The sequence below is a fragment of the Phalacrocorax aristotelis genome, chromosome 6 (assembly GCF_949628215.1).
Source record: "Phalacrocorax aristotelis chromosome 6, bGulAri2.1, whole genome shotgun sequence".
Lineage (NCBI taxonomy): Eukaryota > Metazoa > Chordata > Aves > Suliformes > Phalacrocoracidae > Phalacrocorax > Phalacrocorax aristotelis.
The window spans coordinates 9,112,291-9,139,072 of NC_134281.1; the positions used below are offsets into that span (position 1 = coordinate 9,112,291).

General features: G+C 48.5%; 1 protein-coding gene across 9 annotated transcripts in view; it reads left to right on the forward strand.

Annotated features, from left to right (window-relative positions):
* Positions 1-20,544: 20,544 nt before the first annotated feature.
* The window catches only part of CADPS (calcium dependent secretion activator), a 225,979-nt gene continuing 219,741 nt past the window's right edge, over positions 20,545-26,782 (forward strand). For 5 of the 9 annotated variants that reach the window (XM_075095785.1, XM_075095790.1, XM_075095786.1 and 2 more), the window contains exon 1: positions 20,546-20,975. In XM_075095785.1, coding sequence (XP_074951886.1) covers positions 20,601-20,975 — 375 coding nt within the window. In that variant the 5' untranslated portion in view covers positions 20,546-20,600. Of the gene's footprint in view, positions 20,976-26,782 lie in introns of all 9 variants that reach the window. The other 4 variants (XM_075095783.1, XM_075095787.1, XM_075095784.1 and 1 more) reach the window with 1 other exon arrangement.

Consider the following 26,782-nt stretch of genomic DNA (forward strand, 5'->3'; position numbering starts at 1 on the left):
TTCAAATCTCTATGTTGGTGCCAAGGACTGTTTTGGTTTATTTGTCAGTGATGGTATAGGATGATTTATTCTTTATTTCAATTTTAATTAACAGGCTCTCACCCCAAAAAGCTATTTGCTGGTACAAAGGCCATGTCTATGCATTAGAATGCAATATACATCTGCACTTGGGCATTTTTATTCCCAAAAGAAGCAAGCAGGTGAAGGTGGGTTGGTTGCCTGCATGGCACTGGGCAGCACGAGAGGACAGAAAGCACAAGCTATGATGGGGGACCACAGCCATCGCAGTAAGATGGCCTCCCAGCTTGGCCATGGATGGAGATGCAGCAGCTCCAGCACTGCTTCTCTGCAATGGGAAGGACCAGCGCCACTGCTTTTTTTACTGAATTTAAATCTGGGTGCCCAGCAGACATTATGGTGTCGTTTAATCTGCCAGAGCTCAAATGCTCATTTTGGTCATCCCAGAAAATTGGGTTAAAAATGGGCATCTCAAAGCTGGCTGACATGGAACACAGCAGACCACCTTGGGTGTTTTGGTGTGGCTTTGTTTGAAGAGTAGCAAAAAGACAGGGAGAAAAGGCTGGGGAATACTTTTAGACTATGATAACATGTTCAATCCAAAAACCGTCTTGCTGACATCACCTCAGTTATATGAGGGGTGATCTTCTGGCCTCAGGATAGGTGTGGGACATCCAGACCATCATGAGAACTGAACTCAGGATACTTGGTTTTTAGCAGCTCTTCACAGCTCTTGAGAGCTTAAGAGAAAAGATTTGAAGAAATATATGGAGACATGGATTCAGAGGGTACTTTGTAAATATTTTGTGCTCCAGAAGGACCAATGTGCTACGTCGGTGTGGAGAGCAGGCTGTTCACCTTGTCCATACCAGCTGTGCATCACCCAGGTGAACTGCAGCCGAGCCTTTGGTGCCAGGGTACCTGGACCCCCCAGCAAGGATCTGCAGTTAGTGATCCAAAGGATGCATAAAATGAGCTGCTTGGATGAAAATACATCCTATAGCACTTTAGCTATCATCAGCTACTAGAAAGAAAAATAACCAAAAATCCATCATTACTGGATGACCAGCAAATGACTGAAAAATCATTACATGTGCCAGCTATTAAGTGATGCGTGATGAGGTGCTTCAGCAGTTGATCATGGAAGAGATGAAACCACTCTATGAAACAGCGGGGAAGGGGGAAAACAGAAGAATCTGCCTACACCAAACTGAGCTCTCTCCAAGAGATGAGACACTAGTTTTGTTGCTCTGAAGGAACTGCTAAAAAAGAATGCCATTGAACTTGATGTTGGAAAAAATAGAGATCTCGGTTCGATAGGTAGAGTCCTGACAGCAGTGGCTGAAGGCTCCAGCTGTGCCATCGCTCTAATAAAACATCCTGTTTTTCACTGCAAAGCTTGATGAAAATATTTCCACTGTGAGCAGACCCACCTCAGCACTTATGGGTGTGCTGCTGCAGCCAGCGGCCCTCCCACTGCACAGTATTTCAGAAATAATTGTACCAGAACCCCCACCCGTATTAGCCCTTTAGCCATTTTAAACCTAATTACCCACCCTCAGACCCAAATCTCTCTCTCACAGGCTGATCTCCAGGGCACAGCTCCACCACATCCCCATTCGTGCCCAGCACAAGTGCTGCAATCTCTTTCAGTGCATGACCTTACCTATAGCTAGAAGAAAATGTGTGTTTTCATCACATTCAGCTAAGCAGGATACCTGCCCCTGCATCAGGGACCTCTCCTCTCCACTGCTCACCGCTCGCCCCGGCATGGGTCAGCGACCTGCCAGATCTGATGGGATTTCATGTGGATTTTTTCCAGGTAACCAGTAAAACATTGCCTGTCTCAGGGCCACAGAGTGCTTTCTGTGAAGATCCCACTTGAAACATACCCACATCCACTGGTCTTTGACGGGTAATTCTTTTAGCTTGTATTTAATTCACTTTGTGTGCTGTATTGATTTTGTACTGAACTGGCTTCTTGAACGTTACATTGTGGAATACCAAGTCAAATATTTTACAGAAGCTTAAATCACCACTATTTCCTCTATTAAGCAAAATTGTAATCTCATTATTAAAAAAATCCAGTTAGTTTTAGAAGATCTATTCCTCATCAGCCCCTGTTGATGGGCATTAGTGACATTATCCCTTCCTATTTTTTAATTTCTGCAGTTGTTTCTCACTGTCTGGGATCCATTATCTCCCCAGGATCAAAGCTCAGCAGGCCTATCAATATACAAATCATTCAACTTTCCCTGAAATAGCAGCTTTTCTCTCCTACTGTAATTTTGCCTGTACTCCATGATCTCTGCAAAAACAGCATTAGCAGTCCAGAAAAAAACAGTAAGTTCTCTTCAAAACACTTATATGCAAATTATTTAGACTGCTGATTTGAAGATGCTTAGCTGTTGTAACTATTGCCGGCTACCCCCTGAACTTCTGCTGTTATGCAAATTGTTGTATCATCATCATCTGATGGGAATGCATCATTTGTGGTTGTTTTTCTCCCCAGACTCAGAACAGGAGTATTTGTTCATTAAAAACATTTGCCTTTCTGCATAATTATTGCCATTTCTATAATTTCAATTTGGTAATAGTCCAAAGACTTTGGCTTCTCTTCATCCCTAATATATTTTAAAAATTTTTTCCTACTGCTCTTTTCTCTGTAGCTGTAGCCTGTCTCATGTATTTTTCTCCTTCCCTTATCTAATTTATCCGGTTTCAAATTTCCAAATTGCACTAATTGCGACTTTCCCTTATTCTGTTTGTTTTCTAGTCAGATGCAAACATTGCTCCTTTCGTTGTTTCTCTGCAACATATCTCAGTTCCGTAACCGTCTCAGGGACCCTTTGCCAGAAGAGACACTGGGGCTTTCAGAGGCTTTGGCTGCAGTAGCCTGCGAAAGTATTTCTGTATTTTCTGGGTCCTGTTTCACAGTTTGCCCTGGTGCACAATTGCTTTGCATTATGAAACTGTCTTTTTCAAAGTACCAAATGGATGTGTGACTACTGAGATTTTTTTTCCATCTTTCCATGAGTTATGATGAACACTTGATCTTGTGCTCCTGGAGGAATGGCTACATCTCCATCCTGGAGTTAATTCCTCTCTGCCTGAGAGGAAACACTGTCTTGTTGGATGCCATTTGTTTTTGCATTAGGTAACTGAAATAAACTCTTCAGTGGGTGCTGACAGGTATACAGCGATACCTGCTTTCGGCCAGCCCTCCCTAGACACTTTCTCACGTTTTCATCCACAGCTTCCACCTCCATCAGAGGAGCGCCCTGAGCTGCACATATTTGCTGGGCTGGGAGGATAAGTGCACTCACATGAGCAGCAACTTATTGCTAAAAAGAGGATACCCCAAAGAGGCAGTTTCTCAATGTTGGGATTATAAGGCCAGGGCTTTCTGGCTTTGGCTTTTCTGCATGGGGTTAATCTGTCAATTGAAGAGCATTTTCTGCTGGGCAGGCAGTATGTTTTCTCAATTATTTCTGTTTCTGCCTTTAGGTAACAGACCCAGATTATCAGACATCTTCCTATGGACGTTTTTAAGGACTTGAGTCCGGCCCAGCTGCTGCTGTCAGAGCCATGCAATGTTCTCAATTGTAGGATTTTGAAAGAGGAAGAAAGGTTGACAGGAACCTCTTGATGTAGGTGACAATTTAGAGGTCACGAAGAGTGTTCACCTCTGTGGTAGCTCTACCAGAAATTAGTGAGATGAGCAAGGAAACCTGGCAGCCCATTCAGCACTCAGATGAGTGCCCCAGGGCTGCTGCCTTGCCTGGGCCAGCAGGGATCACAGATCTAGAGCTGGGTTTGCAAGGGTTGGCATCTGTTGTCCTGATCATTTCCTCTCTTGTATGCCACCTGTCCTCTTGCGTCTCAATCAGACTCCAGGGACTTGTACTCCACACAGAGTGTCAGCCTTGAAGAAACTCCCTTCTTAACCACTTCCCCAAGTACAGGCACTCCAGGTTTTCTGAGCATTTCTCAAATAACAAGCTCCCAATGCAAAATTCAGCATGGCTGGGTGTTGTGCAAGTTGGTCACGCACTCTGCTGGTGATTTCAGCAGAAGATGAAGGCCAGCAAGCCATGAAGACAACATCCTCCTCCCTGATGGAGATACCTTCCTTTGCATTTTGCTCAGACTGTTTAAAATAAATTGCACCAATTTTCTTCACACTGCACAGTCTGAATCTTAAAAAATAGCTCTTTGGGATATGAATAAATGGAGAATAACATGTTATATTCCTCAGAAGTTTTAGTCTTCCAGGATATGGCTACCTACTTTGATAACTGCTTGCTTCTCCACACAAGAGCCAAATAAGTAGTTCTCCACTAATTTGTGTCAGATTGTAATTATTTTTGAGCAATATTCTTGTGAGAGGCTCTGTATAAATACAAAATATGAAAATAGTCCCTGTGCTAGGAACTTGTAGTTCAAGTGACATAGAAAGTAGTCCCATATGGATGAACACAGGATCATGGTGGGCCTTATCTATCCATACTTAGCCATCAGATAAGGCTGATATTACATAAAATACAATTACTGCACAAGCATCAACTCTGATTGCTCATGCTAAAATTATTATAGAAAGTAACATATTTACTTAAGCAAAAAAACCAAAACAAAACCAAAATAAACTCCAGAGTCTGTGTTAAGTCTACTTTAGTGCTAAATACAAAAAAAATTCTATTCAAGCAAAGCCTTGCTAGCAGCTTCCTCATCTTGTACGCCAGTCCATGCATTTCCCAAGCATTGAACTTCTTGGGAATGCCTCCCTTCCCTGTTTACACCAAAACCTTTCATATGGCCAACCATAGCTTGCTCTGCAGTCAGTAGTCCTGAGCGTGCTCTCTGCAGTGACCAATTGCCAGGTGAAGGGACGCTCACGGTACCCAGGGGGCAGGGAGGAAGCCAAGCCACATCAAGGTCCTTCCCAACAGGCTCCAGAAAGACATTTGTTGGACATTTTGCATTCTCAATATGATATTAGGATCTATAATCTTCTTCTCAACAGAGAAGGAGTAACTGAACAGCATCTCCAGGAGCCCACTCACAATGATGACCTCTGCATACACAGCAAAATTGATTAAATGTATACTTACTTCCCTGCAGCTTCAGCAAGGCCAGCAGGTCAACAACATTAATATCAGATACTCTGTTTTATTGGAGATTTCTTGCAGAAATAAATGTCAGCATGGCTGCAGTCCAGAAATATAAAGATTCGCTAGAGAAGTCAAACATAAATGGATCATATCTTGCTGTTTGACAAAGGTTTTCCATTGATATTTCTCCCTAGGCACCTCAAGCTATGGATGCAATATAGGATGTGCTCAGTGATTAGGAGAAATGTTCTGTCAGATAAAGTGTCTTAGCACACCACAGAAGCAAGTGAAATGTAGTGGCTTTTGGGATGCAATACACCTCCCCTGGTATTGGAGACGTTATTATAAACATCTCCATCTCCATTAGTGGCACAGGCTGCTTTCATACCCAAGGAGACAAATCAAGGCTGCTTAGGCAGGAACTATCAGACATATTTAAGGCACCTATCATAAAAGGAGATAGACCATAGCCTAAAAGTGCCTGGTGTGCTGCAGTCTCTGCAAAAGATGGCCCTTGTTTGTGAGGAACCAGCAGTTTCTGTGTGCTGGCAGGAGAGGTAATGGGTTGGCCATGGCCCGCCAGCCCTTCCGGTCTTTCTCCTTTTGCAGACTTCTGTCTGTAGTTCAGTCTCCTGCTTCCTCTATCGCTTCCCTGCCCTGAAACAGCCCCTGTGCCATGATCAGTGTCACTGCAGTTTTGCCACCATGGGCAGATGGGCTGGAGACCTGGAAGCAGGGGAGCGTGGTGGTTTCTTCTGCTCTGCTTTATTGCCCTGAAACAGACTATGGATTCAACTTCCATACTGGCTGCAAAATCCAAAACCTCCAGGAGATTTTAAAGTTTGCAGTGCAGTCTATTAAGGACACCCCACATATTCAAATTCATAACTTCAAATACCATGGTGTTATAGAATAAGGTGGAAATTAAAGGGAAAGAAAAGTCCTTCAGTGGTTCTGTCCCATCCTCCCATCTGTCCCATCCTCCCCCAGCGTCACACAGGCAGTGTGACACCAAGTCTGTGCAACCCATCAAAAACCTCAAGTACCTGTTGAAACCAGTGAAATGACTAAGGCACAAAGCTACTAGTGTAGGGGTGTTTCTATGACTGGCAACTGCTCACTAAATTTCATGTTTTGTTTACTCATATTCATCCTTGTCAGATTAAATTAGGTTTCAAAACACTTTAAAAATGTTGGACAAATTCAGTATATCATTAAGGGAAGATTCATTATCTGTGTAGCATTATTAAACTTATACCCTTTTCAGCACCAGTTTTTCATGAGTTAATTACCCAAAGCTTTTCTGCACCAAGAACGCTAATGAAACCTCTAACTGGCTGCAATCAAGCAATTTTTTGTTAATATAAAGAAGTCTTTGGATTTATGTTTAAAGGCAAAAAATGAAGAGTAGCCCAAGATCTTTGAAGAATATAGGTTGTATTTGCATTTTCAGAGGCTGGCTCATTCCTTGATTACTGTGTCCCTTGATTACTCTTACAGATGGGGTGAATGTGGCTGTACAAAGACAGTGGCTTGCCAAGGCCTTCACGGTACCTGTAAATCATGGGCAGCAGCACTTCTTTTTTTTTCCCCTGCTGCCTCAGAGATGTTTGTGGTCTCAGCTGTTTCCATGACTGGTTGAGTGCCAAGTCACCATTTCAAACATCGTCTTGCATCCAGTCCCCAGCAGCTGAGCCAGCTAGCAAGGCACGGCCAGGCAAGGCACGGCCAGGCAAGGCACGGCCAGCTGCATTCAGGGGGATTTGTGGGCAAGAAGAGAATGTATAAAAAAAGGCAGGCAAAAATAGAGAACTTACAAGAAAAATGTCCCAGCGTTGTTCTTTGACCAGAGCAAAGCAGAAATGGGAGAAGTGGTCAGAGTAGAGTACAAGAAGACATACAATTTAGAAAGAAAATAAACCGACAAAGACTGTAAATATCAGCAGTATGGGGAATGTGTTGCAGTTCCCTGTGAGGGAAATGGTGGCTTCCATCCTTGTCGCGGCCACCTGGAGCGTGTCTGTGTTGAAATGCTCACCCCATCTCCCCACACAGGCTGCACATCCCAGCGGGCACCGACCCCCTGCACATGACCCCAAAAGGGGAGCGCATGAGCACGTGAAAAATTAAATCTCAATAAATGTTGGGGATGGTGAGGTTTTAGAGCCTTCCCTCAAAAAACAGCCTCCATGTGGCAGTGATGTTGGGAAGGGCTCCCCAGGAAGCCTGCTGCTCCCTGCCCTCCCTGGCTGCGGGACAATGCTCTGCCAAGAGGACAAGGAGCAGCAGCTCCTCGGCCACGAATTACCATGGGAAATTAGATAGCAAGAGGCAGTCCACTTATGGATGCTGTGACATATGCTCTCAGGGGGCTTGATAAACTGCAGCAATATTTACCTAGTCATCCATTTCCTATTTCAGAGGGAAAAAGGGCAGCTAACAGTAAGGAAAGGCTAGAAATAAACATGACACCTTTATTGGTTTATATATATTTTAGATAGAGAAATATGCTATCTGATATGTAGAAAATAGTATATAAAAGAAAGGTGTATTTGCAGTGCTGTAGAGCTTTACATAAAACAGTGCAAGGAATCCAGGTGAACATTCAATGAACAATTCTGAGCTGCTTTGGTCCTTCAGTATAATTCATTGCCTCTTAAGAGATGACTTGAACAGAGCCTACCTGTGTCTATGCAGGGGGAGTATATGGTGCTGTCACCTAGCAGAAAATGGCTCGATGAAATGGGAAACAGACCCAGACAAAAGGCTGAAAAGACGGCACAAAATGTTTGATAAAGACAATATTTAATAAGCTGTGCAGATATGCCAGCTTCCCCTGCACTGCAGGCTTTGCATCAGGACTGGGGATCCTGAACAAAGGCACTGCTGAAGTGCAGGCATGTTCAGTCAGGAATGACTGGGTGAGATTCAGGTTTGGATGCTGTAGTCAGCCTTGAAAATCATTTCTCATCACTAGTGGCCAAAAATAATTTGATTGTATCCTTCGATTTCAGCTTGGGCAGTGTCATCACAGGGCAGGAAAGGTTGGGCACCTTCCTCCCCCTCTGCAGGAGGGTGCCCCTGCCTACCTGCCCCTGCTTTTCTGATCACACAGGAGCATGTACGAGCCTGGTACCTCCCGTGTAATGGTGGAGCAGCCCTCTGGGGCTCGTCCTTACTGTCTGCGGTGATTGACACATTTGTGCACTCACAGGACAGCACCGAACAGCAGTGGGATCCTGCAGGGAAAAGGCACAGCACAAAGCCTGCTCAGGGACAGCTTGCCTGGGTGACACAAGTGCTGGCTCCTGCTGTGACTGGGGAGTCTGCTGGCAGTTTTTTGTCGTTACAGTTATTCCCAGCAAAGAGCTTCTTACCTCCCCCTGTGCTTCAAGCTGCAGGGTTTAGTTGATATTAGCCTTTTTCCAGCTGTTTGAAATCCAGTGAGCAATGCTGCTTTGCTTCTCCCCTCTGCCATTGCTGGCCTCCTTGGGGGGAATATTTTGGCTGTTTTCCCATCTGAAGATGTGTTTAGAAATTTGGGTGAGTCCAGGGAGCAAATTGTCTCTTTCATTTTCATCGCAAATACCACCAGATTTATTGGACTTGGTAGCCATTTCCATCTCCGCATACACTTGGTAAAACACTGCCCTGCCCTCAGCAGTGGTGCTAACCCTCCTATGGCTGGTCCTTATTAGCATGAGCTGTTGCTCGTGGTTTTCAGATTGTGTTTCTACCAGCCCCGCTTCCACAAATGCTCACAGAGGCTAGCTGGCCCTTGCTGTGCTGGCTGGGCACCGAGCAGGGGCTGCTATGCACACAGCAGACATGGCCTGGGCAGCACAGTGCATGTACAACACGGTACACGTACAACACGGTGTGTGCACAACACAGTGCACACGCAGCACAGGGCACGTATAGCAAAGTGTATGTAAAATACCATGCACGTACAACACAGTGCAGACAGCACGATGCACATGCAGCATGGTATACTTAGAGCATGGTGCATGTACAGCGTGGTGCACAGGCAGCACCAAGCACATACAGCATGGTGCATGCACAGCACAATGCCCAAGATCACAAGCCTCCCTCAGGTCCCTCCAGAGCCTGGTGGGGTGAACCTGAGAGGCTCTGAAGGAGCTGAACTGCCCAGCAGATTCAGTCCTGATGGCTCTGACAGAGGGAGGCTGCTGTGTGCAGCTCGGTGTCTCTCCACCTTGCTCCCAGTCCATCTGAGGACCATGTTACCTTCTTCATCCTTAAACCCCAGTCTCACCGTAACGGCATGGGGCTGACTGGAGCTATTTTATTCTACCCACGCAGCCTGAAGAGCTGCTGGGGAGGCATACAGACTTGGTCCCTCTTCTCTACATGCAGTAAAACAGTTGCAGTAAATCAGCTTGCCAGAGATTATGCCAGTGAGGCCAATAAAGCAACGAGTGTTCAAACAGTGTTTCAGCCCTGCTTTTCGAAACCTGCCGTTCAGAGGAAATAAGCTCTGTCCTGATCAGCACAATCCTGTCAGAGAAACGTAGTGTGGCTCTGCAAAACTGCTGAAGTTTAGGACTTGTCCTAAGGGTGTGTGATTGACGGATACACAGAGGGCAAAGAGGGTCCAGGTGGAGAAACTCCCACCAAGACTGACGGGGAGCTGATGGGTGTCCTGGAAACCCAGCACCCATGCGGCTGCAAGCTGGGATGCTCTTGAACCCAGAATATGTGCAGCCCTCGAGGCAATGCCAGATGGGGAGAGATGCATTAGCCCTGGGAGACCGGAGCGGCTGTCCCTGTTTGATACCAGGGCTTTGCCGATACCACAGACCAGCTGCTGCAAACCACTTGCTGAAATAGGATTTTCCTGTAGGGCGAGACATGCCCTGGCTGAGGGTGGTGGTACAAGCAATTTGGCAAGTCTGCAAACTGAAACATTATGTCCTATGATGCTGACTACCTGTTGCAGCTTGATTTGCAGTTAAACAAGACCTCTTCTGTTTCTGTGTAATACTTCTGCAAATGGTGTTCAGTTCAGACCACCACCCAAGGGCAAGGCAGGAAGATGCTCCTGTGAATCACAGACACGACTGTACATGAGAATTAGTTTTGTTAAGTGATCTGACCATTCTTCTGATTCATTTAAAATTAGTAGTGTCCTAGGATCATTACAAAGAACATGATCTTTTTAAGTAATAGGCTGAGACAGTACTATAGCTATTTTACTGCTATTACTATCCTCTTAACCACCACTTACATGTAGAAATATTAATTTGTGTGTGTGTGCTTATATATGTGTATATATACAGTGCTCGATATCACCCCAGGATCAAGTGTCTTACCGAAGGAGAAAATGTTGCATCTGACCTGAAAGACACTGCTTGCAACAGAAAATACTTGGGGAGTAATCAGGAATGCGAATGCTGCACAAATGCTTGGAAGGGATCCAAACTGATCCTTTTAAAACCTACATAAAACCTTCCTTTTCTGTTGCTGCTGCTGTGTGATATCATGTACAGAGATGTCAAATTACTTAGGAGGCTGAAATCTGTGCAACTCAGCACCTTTCCCATCAGTAAATTAGAGAATCAAAATGTATTCGAACTATTAGAGGAGGTTTCCACGGTGTAAAAAGGCATATTTCCCTGCATTAATGTGCTTTTAAGGGACAAATTCACCCAGCAGTTGCTTCACCAGCTTCTAAAATGTGCAGCATAAGCACAGCCAACACACGCGGCAGTGTAGACCTAGACCTCTTGCCGCTCGGGAAAATTGCTTTCTCAGTGCAAACTTCAGGAGCTTTATCAGTCTATAATTTTGCCAGGGGCTGTACTTGGGCTGTATTTCCCTGTGAGCCTGGACCAGCTGTGTCTCGTTTGGGTGAGCACATCCCCGACTCAGGGGAGGCAGCTGCAAAGGGGTATTTTATAAGGCAGAGCTTTCTTGTTTGCCTTGCCCAGGGAGGCAGAGCCCATAGCGGGAAGGGTGAGGTGGCAGCAGGGCTGTGCCTGTGGGCACCAGCTGTGCCCACATGGCAGACCCTCGTCAGACCTGGCTGCCTGTAGCAGATGGAGAGGCAGAATTCAAGCACTGCTCTTCACTGACTTTCCAAAGTCGCCCCAGGTCCCCTGAACACAGCAGTCCCCATCAGCGAAACCACAGCCATGGGCTTTTTCAGATTTACATTGTAATGCCCTGGCAGTACATTTCTAACTCATCCATAAAAACATGCTTGTAGCAGGGACACTGAAATATCTAGGTGATTCAAAGTGAAAGGCATGAAGCTGAGTTTCTTCTTTTTGTTTGGCAGAGCTGAAGTCTTCCCTTTTTCGTCAAACTTGGCATGGGATTGGTTAAAAGCAGCTTTCAAACTCTTTGAATTGGTGGGATCCTGAAAGTTTCCCAGGGGATCTCTTCAGGAATTCCAAAGGGAGTCTGGCTGGGGTGTTGCCCATGTGAATAACTAAAAAAATGATCATTTGGAGTACTCAAAGAGGAATTCCTTTGGGAAAACTCAACAAAATCCAACAATTCCTGAACAGCTCAGGGGGAACCCAAGAGCTCTCCTGCCAGTGGGCCTCAGTGTGTCAAGATGCTCACCATCATTTCCAAAATAACCATAGCAGAAACAGCCCCTTTCTAGGAGTGCGAGCTTTGAGTAAAGTTTGAGTAAACCCCCCATCCCCTACCTCTGCAAACTTTTGCTTTTGCTGATCATGGCCAAGCTCCTGGATGGGACACCCGACAGGCTGGATGTTATTTGCATCCTGTCTAAAGGCAACGGCAAAGTCCTCATGAGCAGCGTCGAGTCTGCTTGCCAAGTACGAGCTGGTCCTTTGCTGAATTAATAGCAGAGAAATTTCAAAGTGCTGCAAGCATGGCCGTGCCACTGGCAAGGATGCTCCGCAGCACCCGAGCGGTATTGCCGGGAAGCGCGCGAGCAGCCGGCTGGTATTTGTGTCAAATTGTTGATATGTAAGCAGGGAGCATGCTGTGCATTTAAATCACTTTCACACTAAATTTGGAACAGAAATCATTAAATATTTATTCTGTGCCTCAAACACTGCTCGAGCGTCCTACTTACTGATATTACATATTAACTTGCATAGATTTTGAAGTACTGATAATGCATTTATTTTAAAATTGTGACTCTGAGGCATTCATTATGATTGGGCTGTTTAATAAAAAGTGAGATTCATGCCCTGAGAGGAATGCCATCTAGTCACTTCTGTAAACCTGAGGAAGTGGCTCATGCAAAGGGAAATTCAAGGGCTCATAATTACTGTGAAAAAAACACTAGCTGGAAGTTTTTAATGATCTGTGGAAGACCAGTAAAATCAGCCTTTCCAGAATAAAGACACTTCAAAGCCTAGTAGAAATTAGGAGTCATTTCCTTAGCAGTGGGAGTTCTGCACATTCAGAGAAGCAATCACTCAGCCAGAGCACAATTGCTACAAATCGATTGCTAACTTCTCCGGGTGCTTTCCTGAAATGTGAGGACCAGTTGAAAAACTACCACAAGAAACTTAAAGACAAGTAAATAGATACACCTTGACTCACAGTGACTCTGGGGATGGCAATCGAGCACTGAATGACAGTAGCAATCCAGCCCACGTTTTGTAGGAGCTCTGTGCATGCCGGAATAGATCGGCTGCAATTATTTCCAGGCTCCTGGCTAGCAGAGTAGGGTGCGTTTAATAAATCTCCTGTGGTCTTCCTATCTGCAATTAATTATAGACTCCTCAAAAGCTAGAAGCCAGCGCTGATTGGGTAGCAAAATATTGGTACAATCCTCTCAGTAGTGTTTGGAAAAGGATTTTGGTGCTGAGCTTGACACAGACGTGATGCTGCCAGTCTGGCCAGAAAGTGGAGATAAACAGCTCGCTTGTGGATTTTGCTGAGTAGCTGCAGACATCAAGTCTGCCCTCTTTCATGGCCTGCTGGGTCAGGATACTTTGGTGTTATTTATTTTAACACCTGGTGTAATAAACCCTAGGAAAAGGCTGCAAAGACTGGAGCCAGTGCCAGGGCCAAGCGCATCCCCCATGGAGAGCACGCTCTGCCCAAGCCCTGGAGCGGAGAGCAGCAGGGCAGAGGGCCCAGGGCATGCAGCACGTTTCCCGCCATGCTGTCGTTAAATTTCCCCATCTCCTGCCCTGTGTCACCAAAGAAGGCAATTCAACCTCTCCTCCTCTGCTCCTGCCCTGATGTGCCTCTCATCGTGCATCACCCCTTCTCTCCCTGCAGCGTTTGCTCTCCCAGCGCCTTGGAGCAATAGCAGGCACCTGGGAGAAACACACGAGGTGGTTCACAAGAATCAGCCTCAAGGCACAGGAGGCACCAAAGCTGATGTGCTGGCTGCATCCTTCCCACAGAAGGACGCAGAGGGCTGGGAAGCAGCAGCATTGCCTTCAGAGGACAGGGCTGCTTCAAACCCAGCCACCAGCACCCACACACAGCGGCGTCTGCGGCATGTCTAAATCCAATTACAGGGTGGAATAAGCACTCCTACCTCAGCACACATGGCTATTTCTGACTCTGGAGCCTGACTGCTGTGGGAGCTCTCATTTCCCTGCAGATGCTAATCAGGTCTGGAGAAGACCACCAGGCACCTACAAGGGAGGGAGAGGCGAGGGAAAATGACGGCTCAACAGACTTTTTTTGAGGGACTGAAATGATTTTCCGAAGTGTCTTCAAACACATCACCCAGAAATAAATCAGGAGGTGACCTCATTGCAAGCCCCAGTTTGCCGGTGGTGCAGGCGGCACGGGGCACTCCGTCTCTCCTGGCAGGAGGGCTCTGCCAGTCCCCAGCAGACAGCTGCAGCCAAGCAGGACACAGATAACTGGTCCCACTATGGAGGAGGGACAGACCTCAACCAACTGGAAGCTGCCCTCTGAGATGGCAGTGTGCTGAAGAAAGGAAACTTTCTTGCCCAGGTTGTAACTCAGGGAGCCCTGTGCTGTGAATACTCTGTGTGCAGGGCAGGGAGAAGGCTGAGCAAATGCCACAGCGCAGGTAATAGTGCAGGCTCTTGCACTGTCCACAGCCGCAGCGACTGGGTCTCGCCTGGTTCTTCCCTTCCCCATCCCACGCTTCCCCGATGCTGAGGGGTTAAGCAAGGCCAGCAGCCCTCGCTGGCCCCTGCTTTGCTGCTGGCACAGCCCTGATACAGCCAGGATCCCAATGTAAATATTAGCTGAGCGTGCGTGAACAGGTGAAAAGAGCACCGTTTTAAGCTGTTCTGTTTGGAAGACACGGCAATCTATATAACGCTGTTACCAAGAAACAAGGATTGTTTTCTGTGCTATTTTAGGAGACAGTGAAACAAATGGAGCCCAGGACACACCAGGATTTCTATTTCCCCTCTGTAAATTAGCGTTATTACCAAGGCGCAGCGTTTCACAGTGGCACTCTGCAGCCGGACTGTATTCATGCCTAAAAGAAAGGAAGTGTTGCTCAAACCTACCCACTCGCACACTCCCGTTATCCAATGTTGTAACTGCTGTTCTTTAATCTGCCCAGCTGCGGGGTGCAAACTGTCCGGCCCCTCGCAGCGTGCGTCCAAGGACATCACAGTGAGTCTTCAGGAGAAGGTAGCATTTACTCGCCACTACTTGCTGCCCAGGCTGGCCCTCAGCAGCTCCTCTGCTTCCTCTTTCAGTTGCTGCTGAAATTTCTCATTTTTATTAACGGAAACATATTTTTAAGCACTCTTTGCCACTTATTTTGTCTCTTTTCTTTCCCTTCCCTTGTCGCCTGCTACTGTACAAAATTCAGACTTGTATTGTTAAATCGCTTTTCCAAAACAAGAGGTGCAGCTGAGCAAACACTTATTTCACGTTTTGATGGCACATTGCCAAAGGGCCGGGGTTGCGGTGAGTAACAGCCAGAAGAACAAACGATCACAGATGTTGGACTCCTATACGTGCTGAGAGCGGCAGCCAGCAGGCAACGTGTGACTCCTGGGTGGCTGGCACCGGGCAGCACCATCCCCACCTCTACATCACCCGAAATCAGGAGCCGCTCTGCAGTCGGTCTCAAAGTGAGGGTGAATCCCAGCTGAGGGCCCTGTACACCCCTCCAGCATTTTCAGATCCATCCCCAGCATACTGCAGGTATAAAACAAATAATCCCTGGCTTATTTAACCAACACCACCCGAGCTGGGCTAGGGACGGGAGCTAGTGGGTGCAGTAGGTGACTGGCGGGGAGAAGCAGTAAGTGCCCCAGCTTTCCAAATCTCATGTTCAGTCCAAGCGATTTTCCACGGCCACGAGAGATCTCAGGGAGGCTAAACAGCACAGGAGCTGCACTTTACTCTCACTTTTCCCTTCTAGACCATCCCCAAAACTTGCTGCCATCGGTGTACATAAATTTTACAAAGGCACTAATTGCTTCTAGATTTCGTAAGTGTTCTGGTTTAGGCCTTTAACCAGGATTAATAAAAAGAGTGCGGGTTTGTTTGTTTTTCATGCAAATGTAAGCCTCCCTGTGGGAGCTATTCAGTTAAGCTCTCCCAAATGGCTGCTTTAAATGGAGTTTATTCTTTCTGAGGGTTTCTTCCAAACCATTGGGTCCTGCCAGCCTGCTTTCAAAGGCAGCGCCGCAGCACCCAGTGCCACGTGCACAGGCACTCTGTTTCCAAAGCAAGGGCCTCTGCTTCAGCTCTGCTTTTCTTTACAGTAATTTCCACAAATCATTATCTACACTGATTTCTCCCATCTAATGGGAATAAATGGAGAGGGATACAAATGCTACAGCAGTGATTTTTTCTAATATCAGTAGGTTCTTCCCTATGACACCGTACAAAATGGAAACAAATTTGAAACATTTCACAAAATACTTTTAATATTCTTCAACTGACGCTGTTTCCAACATCTGAGGCCACCTGAGATCTTTACGCAGCTGCAGTAGCTCCAGCCAGGAGAGGTGAGAAGCGTTATGCTGTCCGCAGGGATGGCGCCGGTGCTGCCGGGCGGGTGCATGTTTTCTGCTCCTTGTTTGTCATGTAAACACGAGCAGGCAGGGAGGTCGAGTATTCCCGCACGGCGTGCATTGCCTCTTACTGGAACCCGCAAGAGAGCTGGCAATGCAGGCGCTTGGATCTCATTAGGTAATTTTTCTGGAAAGTGTTTTAGAAGAAGCAATTAATTCACAATGCTGGGAACAAATAGGTAGGGGCAGATTTTTTGAAACCTCCTGAAGCCTGCTCCAAAGTGATAAGCTAGAAAGGACCGTGGATTTTGCAGCTATGCTGTATCTTGAAAAAGAACTGCCCAACATTACACATCCTTTTAACCCAAACAGCCTCTGGTTTAGTATCCTGAGCAAACAACAAAACACACTAAAATAATATCAAAAATTACTTAGCTAATGCTCTCATTTATCTGCATTTACGCACTCATAATGGGTAATTACACAATTACCCACCATGAAATATTACCACTGGAAGTTAAGCACACATAATTTTCATGATCACTCCACTCATGCTACTTCCCCTCCTGCATGGTGCCGGACAGTCGTGCCTGTCACGCGGCTGCTTTGCTGGCTCACCCAGCTATGTTTCAGATCACCTTTCTAGATGCGAAATTCAGGGGTCACATGCTGTTCATGTTTTTAACAGGGCAATAATATTCCTTGGGGTGTTTCAACACCATGGAGGCCCTCAGCCCCTCAGCTCCTGCTTGTGAGTGCCACAAAGATGGGTCTGGGGTGGCTAACACTGAAAGCTATTGAAAATCCTCTTCCTCTTGGTGTTGTCAGAGGGGATCTTTCCTGGAGCTGGAGATGCTGCAATAGTGCTGCTCTGCAGTAGCATGCGAACAGCTCTAAGTGGAAGACGTTTTAGAGGGAGCTGGATACACCTCTCCAGACAAAAATAGTATTTGGAAACAGAAAGCAAGAGCCCTGAGGCTTTTGACCTTGTTCTTTCCTTTACTCAGGGTAAAGCATTTGCATTGTAACTGCACATTCAGACATAACCACTGGAAAAACAAGGCTGTGTGAATTAAGAGAAAGCGTCAATCACTCTGAAGGTGATGTGTCCCTGCTTCTCTGGACCAGCAGCACTTCCAGATGAACATTGACTAATCCATGCCTGGATGTCTGCTCAGGCCCTTTCAAGCATATCCAATTTCAAAGTTCTCCAGTGAGCAAGATCTCACCCACTGAAGGATAAATATAATTCTGGAAGCTCCTAAAGAAGAACACAGTTTTTTTTGGTGGTTGTATGTATCTATTTTGCGTCAATTAATTTAAGAAATCTTTTCTGACAGTCTGTCAGAAAAGTCAATCTGTCTCTATAGATAGATACGCAATGTCTGTGATGTTCCTACCAGCAAAAGTTGCTTCTGTCATCCCCAGCTGCTTTCCTCTAGCGAATCCACCTCTGCAGAGCTACCTAAACAGTTCAGAGCCATCACCACTGATAAAAAAACCTTTCATAAAAAATGGTCCAATTTTCCTCTGATCGTCTTAGAGGGTTTTGTTGCTCTCATGTCTGGGGCAGGGAAGATGGAGAGCTGCAGCTTTCGAACATCTACCTCCTCAACTATGAGGGAGAGCACCCGCAGCCTCATGTCACAGAAGGAAATTTCTTCACTCTCCAGTACAATAAATGGCATTTTTCTTGAAAACCCCAAAGACAAAGGCTACTCCTCTGTGGTGGGGTTACCTATAGATAATAGAATTATAGGCACTGATGTAATTGATTCTATTTTTCTGCCTTCACAGTTGGTACAACCTGACTCAGGGCAACGAGTTTTTCTGATGGGTAACAAGGAAATGGCATAAATTAAAAAAAACTCAAAAGAGACTTTAAAAAAATAAGAGAACTTTGCTGAGGAAAAGATCTTTGAGATGTTCCCATCACCCCTGTGGTAATCATCCTTGTGTTAGTCATGTTTGGGTCCATGTGCCAGGCAAAATGCACTAGAAGTCGCTGTATGACCTGTCCCCATCGCAAGGGACTGGCAGCACAGCTACATGCCGTGCCCCTTGGGCGAGGAGGGGTAGTAGCATCACAGCAATAACTTGGCACTTTTATTTGTTTGTTTGAGGAGATAATAAATAGGGAGGCATGAAGTGAAATTATACTAAGGAAGGCTGGGTGGGGCTGAAAAACCTTCTCCTAACCTCTAGCTTGGACCAGCCTCTGTATCCCAACACCACATCGTGTGTCCTTTCCTCTCCCAGATTGACGGGAAGACGCAGATGTAGGAAAGTGTCCCGCGTTGCCAGCCATCCTCACCATCTTGCCCTGCAGCCAGCACTGCCACTCGCACAGCAAGCTGCCTGCCAGCAGCAGCATTGTGCGCTCACTTGACACTGTTTAGCCCCAAACACCGGCCGGACTGCGAGTTGTCCCGGTATGATGCTGGCATGGCTTGTGCCGGCTTTTGTCAGCCCATGGGTTGGATGGACAATCCTGGAAGCAGCTCCTGAGAAACCGGGCACTTAAAGGTCCATTTCTGGAGGTGGTCTCAGATGAAAGCAGCAGCCAGAGAGAGCAAGCTGTGTGGCTGTTCCAGTTTTAAACATCTCCAATGTGATGTGCAGTATTTATTTGACTTGCTGACTGTGCTGCTGCAGAAAATGCAGCGTTGCTTTCCAGGAGTTGCCAATGAGTGAGGCAAACAAGAAGGGGGAAAGTTATTCCTCCCTGGTGTGAAGGTGAAACAGGGCTGGAGCTGTGTCTGTCTGGTGTGTCAGTGCGCATCGGCATCTGGCACTTGTAGGAGCCTACCCACACCCAATGGGTTCAGGGCTCCCTGCAGCTGGCATCTTTGTAGGGGGAGAGGGCTTGGGGCTGTGCAAAGGGCAGCAGTTGTGCCTTGCAGAGCTCACCCTGCCGTCCTGGGCAAGACACCCTCCTGGGTGCTGGTCTCAAGAAGACTGAGCCATGGATATCCCCATGTGATGTCAGGGGTGTGAGGCTCCAAATCCCAGCCTTTCAAAACAGGTTTCCCAACAGGGAGCGCAGGGAAAACTTTGCTTTGAGGAACTTGACAGCTTTGCTCTTCCCTGCAGGGAGCTCAGCATCCCCAGGACTTGCCACACCCCAGGCAGGACACACAGCATGGCACGCACAGCTGCAGGGCTGCAGCCGGCCACTGGCCCCCCCTTCTGCTGCCAGTGTCCCCACAGGAGAAGGGGCTCCTGCAGCGGTGGCAGTGAGCCCAGCCAGCGAGCGTGGCTGTTCCTGCACACAGCCCCGCGGGGCGTGCAGGGTGGCACAGCTCCAGCAGGTGAGGGTAGCAGAAACAGGGAAAGGCACCAACCTTTCAGCTGCTTCTTGTGGCTTTCGGAAATGCAGGGCCCTGAAGTTTTTCCAGACTCATCTGCTACACTGAGCGTTTAATTAGAAGTAGGCAAGGAGCTCAGGAAGCCCAGCTGATGTGAAAATCCCAAAACACATGGTCTGAAGTAGCACCCATCTCCCCTCCCATGAGCTATCTCACAACCCCATCACCAGGAGTCGATGTTTACCTATTCTCCCAAAAAGTGAAACAAACATTTATTAACACATATAACAGGTGACAGGTATTTTGACATTTACAAAGGAAGCACTGCTAATTGAGCAGAAAAAACAAACCTTGAAAACACCCACCCACCACAAATACACACGTATGCGCAAATGAAGTCTCAATCAGATCTGAAAATCACTGAAAATTAAAACACCTGGTGTGTTCACTGATTTATCCCTCAGAGCTGCTCCTGAAGTCCTTGGCTCGCTCCAGGTAATCTTCAAAGCAGAACACCACGACATCATTACACATGTAATAATTAGTGACTCAGGTGAAATATATATTGGCAGTATTGCTTTTTGATGAACAGTTTTAGTTGCATCGAGGTGCAAGAAGAGTTGCGTAGCAGGAAGCGAACTTGCCGAGAGCCTCAAGTCTGCAAGGATTCGTGTGGCTCATGCGGCTGTGGGGACACAGTGGTGTCTGTGTGGGGCTGTGGGGATGCCGGGAGACAGTGGAGTCTGTGGGGACACCATGGGCACAGTGATATCTGCGTGGCTGTGGGGACGCAGAGGACACAGCGGTGTCTGTGGGGCTGTGCGGACAGTGCGAGAGACAGCAGTGTCTGCGGGGACACGGAGGACGCAGCAGTGTCTGTGTGGGGCTGTGGGGACACGGGGGACGCAGCGGTGGCCCAGCGGGAGCGGCCCCGGACACCGGCCTGACACCGGGCAGCCCGCCGCCCTCCCGATGGGCCCGCCACGTCGGCGCCCCCGGCGGCGGCGGTCTCGCGCCGCCTGCAGCGGGCATGCGCGGCGGGGCCGCTCCCTCGCGCTCGCTGTTTCCCTCGCCCCCCGCCGTACAGCACCGCGGCCAGCGCCCGCGCGCAGGGGGTGGGGCGGGGCGAGGGCGGGGCGGCGCGGGGGCGCGCACGGGCGCGGCGGCGAGCGGAGCCGGAGCCGGGTAGAGGCGAGCCGCGCCGAGCCGAGCCAGCGCAGCCGGCTGCCGCCGCGATGTTGGACCCGTCGTCCAGCGAGGAGGAGTCGGAGGAGCTGGTGGAGGAGGAGAGCGGGAAGGAGCCGCTGGCGCCCGCCGCGGCGCGGCTCTCGCCCAGCCGTCCCGGCGAGGGCCCGGGCGGCGGCGGCAGTGCCGGCGGCGGCGGCGGCGGCGGGGGGCTGCAGCCGGGAGGGCGCGGCGGCGGCGCGGCGCGGCCCGCCAGCCCCAGCCCCTCGGTGGCCAGCGAGAAGGAGAAGGACGAGCTGGAGCGGCTGCAGCGGGAGGAGGAGGAGAGGAAGAGGAAGCTGCAGCTCTACGTCTTCGTCATGCGCTGCATCGCCTACCCCTTCAACGCCAAGCAGCCCACCGACATGGCCCGCCGGCAGCAGAAGGTACCGCTGCCCTGCCCTGCCCTGCCTGGACGGCCAGGCCCGGCCCCCCCTGCCTGCGCCCGCACCACCCGCCCCACGGCTGCTCCTGTCCTCCTGCCCCCTGTCAGCACCCTTCCTGCCTGCCTGCCCCCAGCCCGCTCCCCTAGCCGCCCTTCTGCCCCCCGCTTACCTGTGCCCCGCGTGCTCCCCTAAATACCCCGCTGCTCGCATCCCTGCCTGTTCCCCTGCCGCTCCTTCTGCCCATCTGCCTCCGTCCCGCTCCCCAGCAGCCCCACGCAGGTGTTCCCCAGGCCCGCAGCCGCCCGGGCACCCCAAGGGCGGTCCTGGCGCAGGGCACCTTGGGCCCGCACAGGTGGGGTTGGCTGGCAGCAACCCCGTCTCGGGGCGTGGGGAAGCCCCCAGCCACCCTACCGTGGTCTCCCGCACGGAGCCAGCGCGATGACATATGGCACTGCTCCTTGTTACGCAACATCGGGATTCGGGAAGTTTGGGATGTTGGCCATCTAAAGGTTGTCGAAAGGAGAGAAATGGGTTACGTTGCTGGAAAATGCCAGGTGTGTGCCCTTGCCTCCTACAAAGGGACTCTGCAACTCCATGCTTGCTGCAAAGTTCGCTTAACCGGGAGTGCCGGCACTGGCTTGGGGAGTTACTGAGTCTCATTTCAACTTCTTGCAAGTGTTTATACGTGGTGAGCACCCCGACGCTGGCTTCCCAGCAAGATGTGGCAGCAGAGCTTTGCAATGAAGTCGCTGCCACAATCCTGACTCTTCCTGCCCAAATGCGTCCCTGCGGCAGGGCCGTGCGCTGCTCCAGGCAGAGGCTGGGCAGGAGCCCCTCACCTGGGCTGCCCATCCGCGGAGCTGTCTCGGAGCTTGTTTCTTTGCTGAGGCACGAGCCCATGGGCCAGGGCAGAAATTAAGTTTCTCTGCAATGCGAACGCGGGCACCTTTCAGTCAAATGCAGCCAACTTTTTCCCTGTGGCAGCTAGGGTCAGGTCTGTGATGGGACGTAGCTCTCTGGAACAGCTGGCTGAATTTTTTTCTCTGTTTTCAGATGAGTTTCTTAGACTGCAGTTTTTAGCTTTGATACTGTTCTGTGTTCACAAATGACCTTTACAAATCAGGCAGACTCCTGGATGTATTGATGCAAACGACATTCAGTTCTGCTACACCACAGGACTATTATTAGTCATTGCAACATACGGAGGTAGGAAAGTGTATCCGTACTGCATATAGTTTAAAGGCAATATAGGACAATCTGGTGTTGCTGGAAGGTTGATTGATCTGCTTTTGTGTGCTGAGCAAAGTGCATAGCTGAAGATGTAGCTAGGTTTGGGTTTTTTAATATATATCTATATACACACACGTACATTTGGTTTTTGCCTACACCCTTTTCAATAGAATGTGGATTTTCAAAGTCATCTTGGCTTTGGTTTCCCGTGCAACTTCTTTGCATTAGAAAAAGATAATGGAATTTAAGTAGTTGCTAGTTTTGAAGAAATTTAAACAAACAAGCCCTGCAACTCTTTCTCATATAGAAGTGGACTGAGATTGAAAAGGAGTGTTTCCAAAGGAGCAGGCAGTGCCTTAGCAGTCTGGAGAAGAGTGGCTGCGAAGAAGGGTGATTCATAGCCCCTGAAATCAAAATGCTGTGCTATGAAGGGACAGAAAGAGGGGAGGAAGGAAAAGTGACGAATAAAATACAGGTGAAACAAAGAAATGAGGAGTAATGAGAAAAATTATAGACTGGCAGCAATACTTGAGGGAATGGGGAAGTTACACAGGATCGTGGGAGAAAATAATCCGTTCTCTGTGAAATGAAGAATGTAGGAAAATGCTTCTGGCGTATTTTGTATAAAAAGCTAAAATAGGTGTGTCTTGGGGGCTTACTGTCTCCCCTCAAACTTAGCAGTGAGATGGAATTGGGAAAGCTAAATTTAACTTGACAACACATGTCAAATTGAATTCACCCTTTTAAAGGTGAATTAATTCTGGGGTTTTTCTTCTGTATATCCTTATATTCAGTTGTCATGCAGGTTCCTGGGACTAAATCCTTGCCGTTTTTCCTTATCCAAGATTCCTGTTAAAGACAGTTAAAGGACTGCCAGAGCCTGGAGTTTGCTGGACTCCATGTGCTCCTCTGCTTCCCTCACACATCCCTCTGGGAAAGCCCACCCTTCCTTCTCTGGCTTGAGGAGGACCAAAAGGTGAAGCTATGGGACTCATTCCCGCTTGGGACCAAGCTTATGTCATGGTGGCTCTGCCAGGTTGAATGGTGTCTGTGGGGACTTTGTGTATTTGTGGGCCTTCAGTAATGGTGGAAATGCCGGGTGCTCCAAGACTCATCAGGGTGGAGAAAATAGATTTTGCTCCTCAGGGGGAAGGTGGAGAAAACAAGGTTTTGGTCCTGTTCCAGTGGGAGTTGTTGCCTCAGTTTCCCCATCAGTAGGATGGGGGATGAATTGCTTCTCTCTCCATGTGTCATTTGCTTCTTCACCCTCACAGCCTGCTGTTTCCAAGGGAAGGGTTTCATTTGGGAGAAATGGGAAGCAGAAAACCCTCAGGTGTCATTGTTTGCAGTCCCCACTCTGGTGTGCAGGACCGTGCGCCTGCCTCCCCTGTGTGTGCCAGCTGGAGAGGCTGCGGAGGGAGGCTCTTGATCCACTGCACACATGGGCCCCGTGGAGGTGTGAGGGCCTGACCCTGCCGATCTGTTTGCTGCAGTGGCTGCCCTCAGGCAGGATACCTGGGAGCCCTGCTGGGGCTCTGCCGAGGCATGGGGACCAGCCACGCTCCATGTGGGGCTGCTCAGACCCCATGCCTGCATCAGGGGGATGCCGAGCAGGCACCACAGATGTGCTTTTGTGGACCTGTGTAGCAGCGTGGGCTGGTGACCTGTGCCCAGCCCTGCTCAGCAGGTCCTGCCTGGCACTGGAAGGAGGAGGATGACAGCTGGCTTCACCTGGCCCACAGCTCTCCCCTTTAGCACAGGAGATGCTGCCACCACTGAGCACAGCCCAAGCAGGGTGACCATGGCTTTGCAGTCGAGGCTGTTGCCCTGCAGAGCAGTTGCCTGGCTGCACTACCTGATAAGAGCCAGCCCGTCTCCATGGGAGGGCCACAGGGCCTGAGATGGGCTGCATTGCATAGAGCCCCTGCCGAGCTCCCAGAGCCTGCGCTGCTTCTGTAGCTTCATCATCTTTGCAATTTTCTCAGAAAAGAAAGCAATTGATTTTGTTGCAGTTGCAGTACTGAAGATCTTGCCTGGGCTGAAGATCCCCGTAGTACCTCCCCTGAGGTGTGTAATCCTCCCTCCTTGATCCTGCAGCGCTGCTGTATCAGAGCTGGCCGGTACCCTGAGCCCCAGGGGCTCTGTGTTAGTGGTGTGAGGCACCACGGGTACCGGTTATGTAGCAGCACGCCTGTGTGTAGTGCTCCGGAGCCGGAAAATGCAGCCTGGTGTTTTACAGCACTTGTGAGCTGTCGTGAGATAAAGGTACTTAAGGTACTGTTGCAACACAAAGCTCGTTACATGTGGTTTGATAAATTATAACGTATATGAGAGCAAAGAGAGCAGTGGAAATGTGTGAATGGATGGCATAGCTGAGTGTATACATGCACGTGGGCATGACAGCATTGCTTGTTTATTCCAGTAACAAACTCTGTTTCAGATTTCAAGATGAATTCAAGCAAATGTCGCTCAGAGCTGCTATTTTTCTGATCCTGACACCCCAGAAATTTCAGCAACAGAGAGTAAAAGTTGTTTTTAGATCAGTGTGTTCAAGCCTACACCTGCTTCAGGTTTATCTCAATGTTGATGTGGTAAGGCTTCACTTGAGTAGCTACATATCTGTGATGTCTACCTGTAAGTTCTTTTATTTAAAACTCACTAGCATTGTTTCCTAAGGGAAAAAAAAGGCTTATTAGATATGTACCTGTGCTGTCTTCCCACTTGGACTTCTTTTTTAAGCCACTACTGAATTCCAGGCACATTTGACAGGCAGGCAGTGGTCTGCAAAATACTTGTTCCTTAAAAGCTTGGTGAAAATAGAGGCATCTGTATTTATCTCCTATCCCAGGTGGGAGGGAGGTGGTGGTGTGCAGGCAGCCCTTACTAGACACTGGGGAATCTGAGCAAAAGTCCTACTGAATATGTGGCCTGGGAGGAAAAGCTCTCATCAGAGCTTAGACCTTGCTGGACACCAAAGTCTCCAGGCTCACAATGCAGCTCAGGAGGAAAGCGGCTTTGCCAGCTCTGCTCTCAGAACAATGTGTTTTAGTACTGCAGATGGCACTTAGCTTGGTAATAGCTTGCCCAGGATGTGTTTAGTCTTTACTCTAGCTCACGCTGACTTGTTGGAAGTAGAGTTGAGACGACTGGCCGTGCTCTGTGCCTCCCCCTGCTTGAGCCCAACTGTCTGAAGACTTTGGGAGGAGAGCTCAGCTGGCAGCCTGGGGAAGTCAGGCAACATGTCTGTGTTTGCAGATATGCAGACCAAGTGCCCTTGGATGTGGATTATACCTTTTGCTAAATACCTCCAAAACGCAGCAGCCAAAAGGCACAGCGCAGCCCAGGAATCGGTGTTTGCTCATTCAAAATAGCATGAACTGGGAGATGTTCTCCAGATTATCCCCAGCTCCTTGAAAACACTTATTGGGAAAGTGGCAGCAGGAAGAACTCATGAAGAGATAAAATGTGGAGAGCTCATTAGGTCAGGTATTGCTGCAGTCATGGTTGCCATCATCTGTTTTCTGTCACTGTTTTTCCTCCCTGCAGAACGAGGGAGCAGGCAGGCGGCACGTGGGAGAGTAAATCAGTTCCCAGCAGGGCAAATGTGGGATGACAAAAGTTCCAGCTTAGTTGCAAATTACCAGAGCTACTCCTGTGAGAAGTGGCTTGTGATTTGGGTCCTTGTGTAAACCTGTGGGATGACATCAGGTGCATTAGTAAAATTCTCTGTCAAATTTGGCAACGCGCTTAAGCTTGTGCTTTGCTGAATGGTGATTGATTTAAACATGGTGCTTAATGCAGAACAGGTATGAGGGATCAGAAACTCTGTTAAATCAGTTACGATGCATCTTAAAATGTCAAATTTTTGCCATTTTGGCAGGCATGCAGGTGCTAGAACAGTTAGGAACATAGTAAAGCTACCGCAGCCATCCAAATAATCACAAACTTCTTCCCTATCATGGGTTGGGTTGTTACTTTCACGTCATATTCACACAAGTTCTCTCTTAAAACCACTAACGCATTGTTCTTCTGGGACAGACTGTGACTTAGGTGGTGTTGGGACTTGTTTTAGTCCCTCCAGCAGAAAGCTGCTGTGATTTTTATGGTCAGATTCTGCCCTGTCGGCCTCAAGAAACCCTTGGAGGTGTGTTTTTTCTCAGCTCCACAGGAGAGGAGAGGTAAATATGATGTTTGGCTTCTTTTCGGTCTGTTCCTCCATTGCTCTCTAGTGCTGTTTAAGACGGAGATGCAAGGTCCAGGCAGGTCTCAAGTGTGAGGTGGACTCCAGGCACAGCTCTGTAGTTGCAGCAAAGCTTGTAAGATAATTATTAGTGCTATGCCCATAAAACCCCGGAAGAGTAGTTAGGGGCTGCCGTCGCTGCTTAGCTGGCTCAGTGTGGGCATTGGCCACCGCCACCATCAGATGAGAGCTATGCTTGTGGCTGGGCTCTCAGCTAGGGCCGTTCCTGGGTCAGCTCTGTGCCAACCCCAAAGTGAAGGTGAGCCTGCTGCTTGGAGAGCGCTGCCATGGGGAAGAAGTTCTGGCACATCTGAGGTGCAGTATTCCTTAGCAGTGT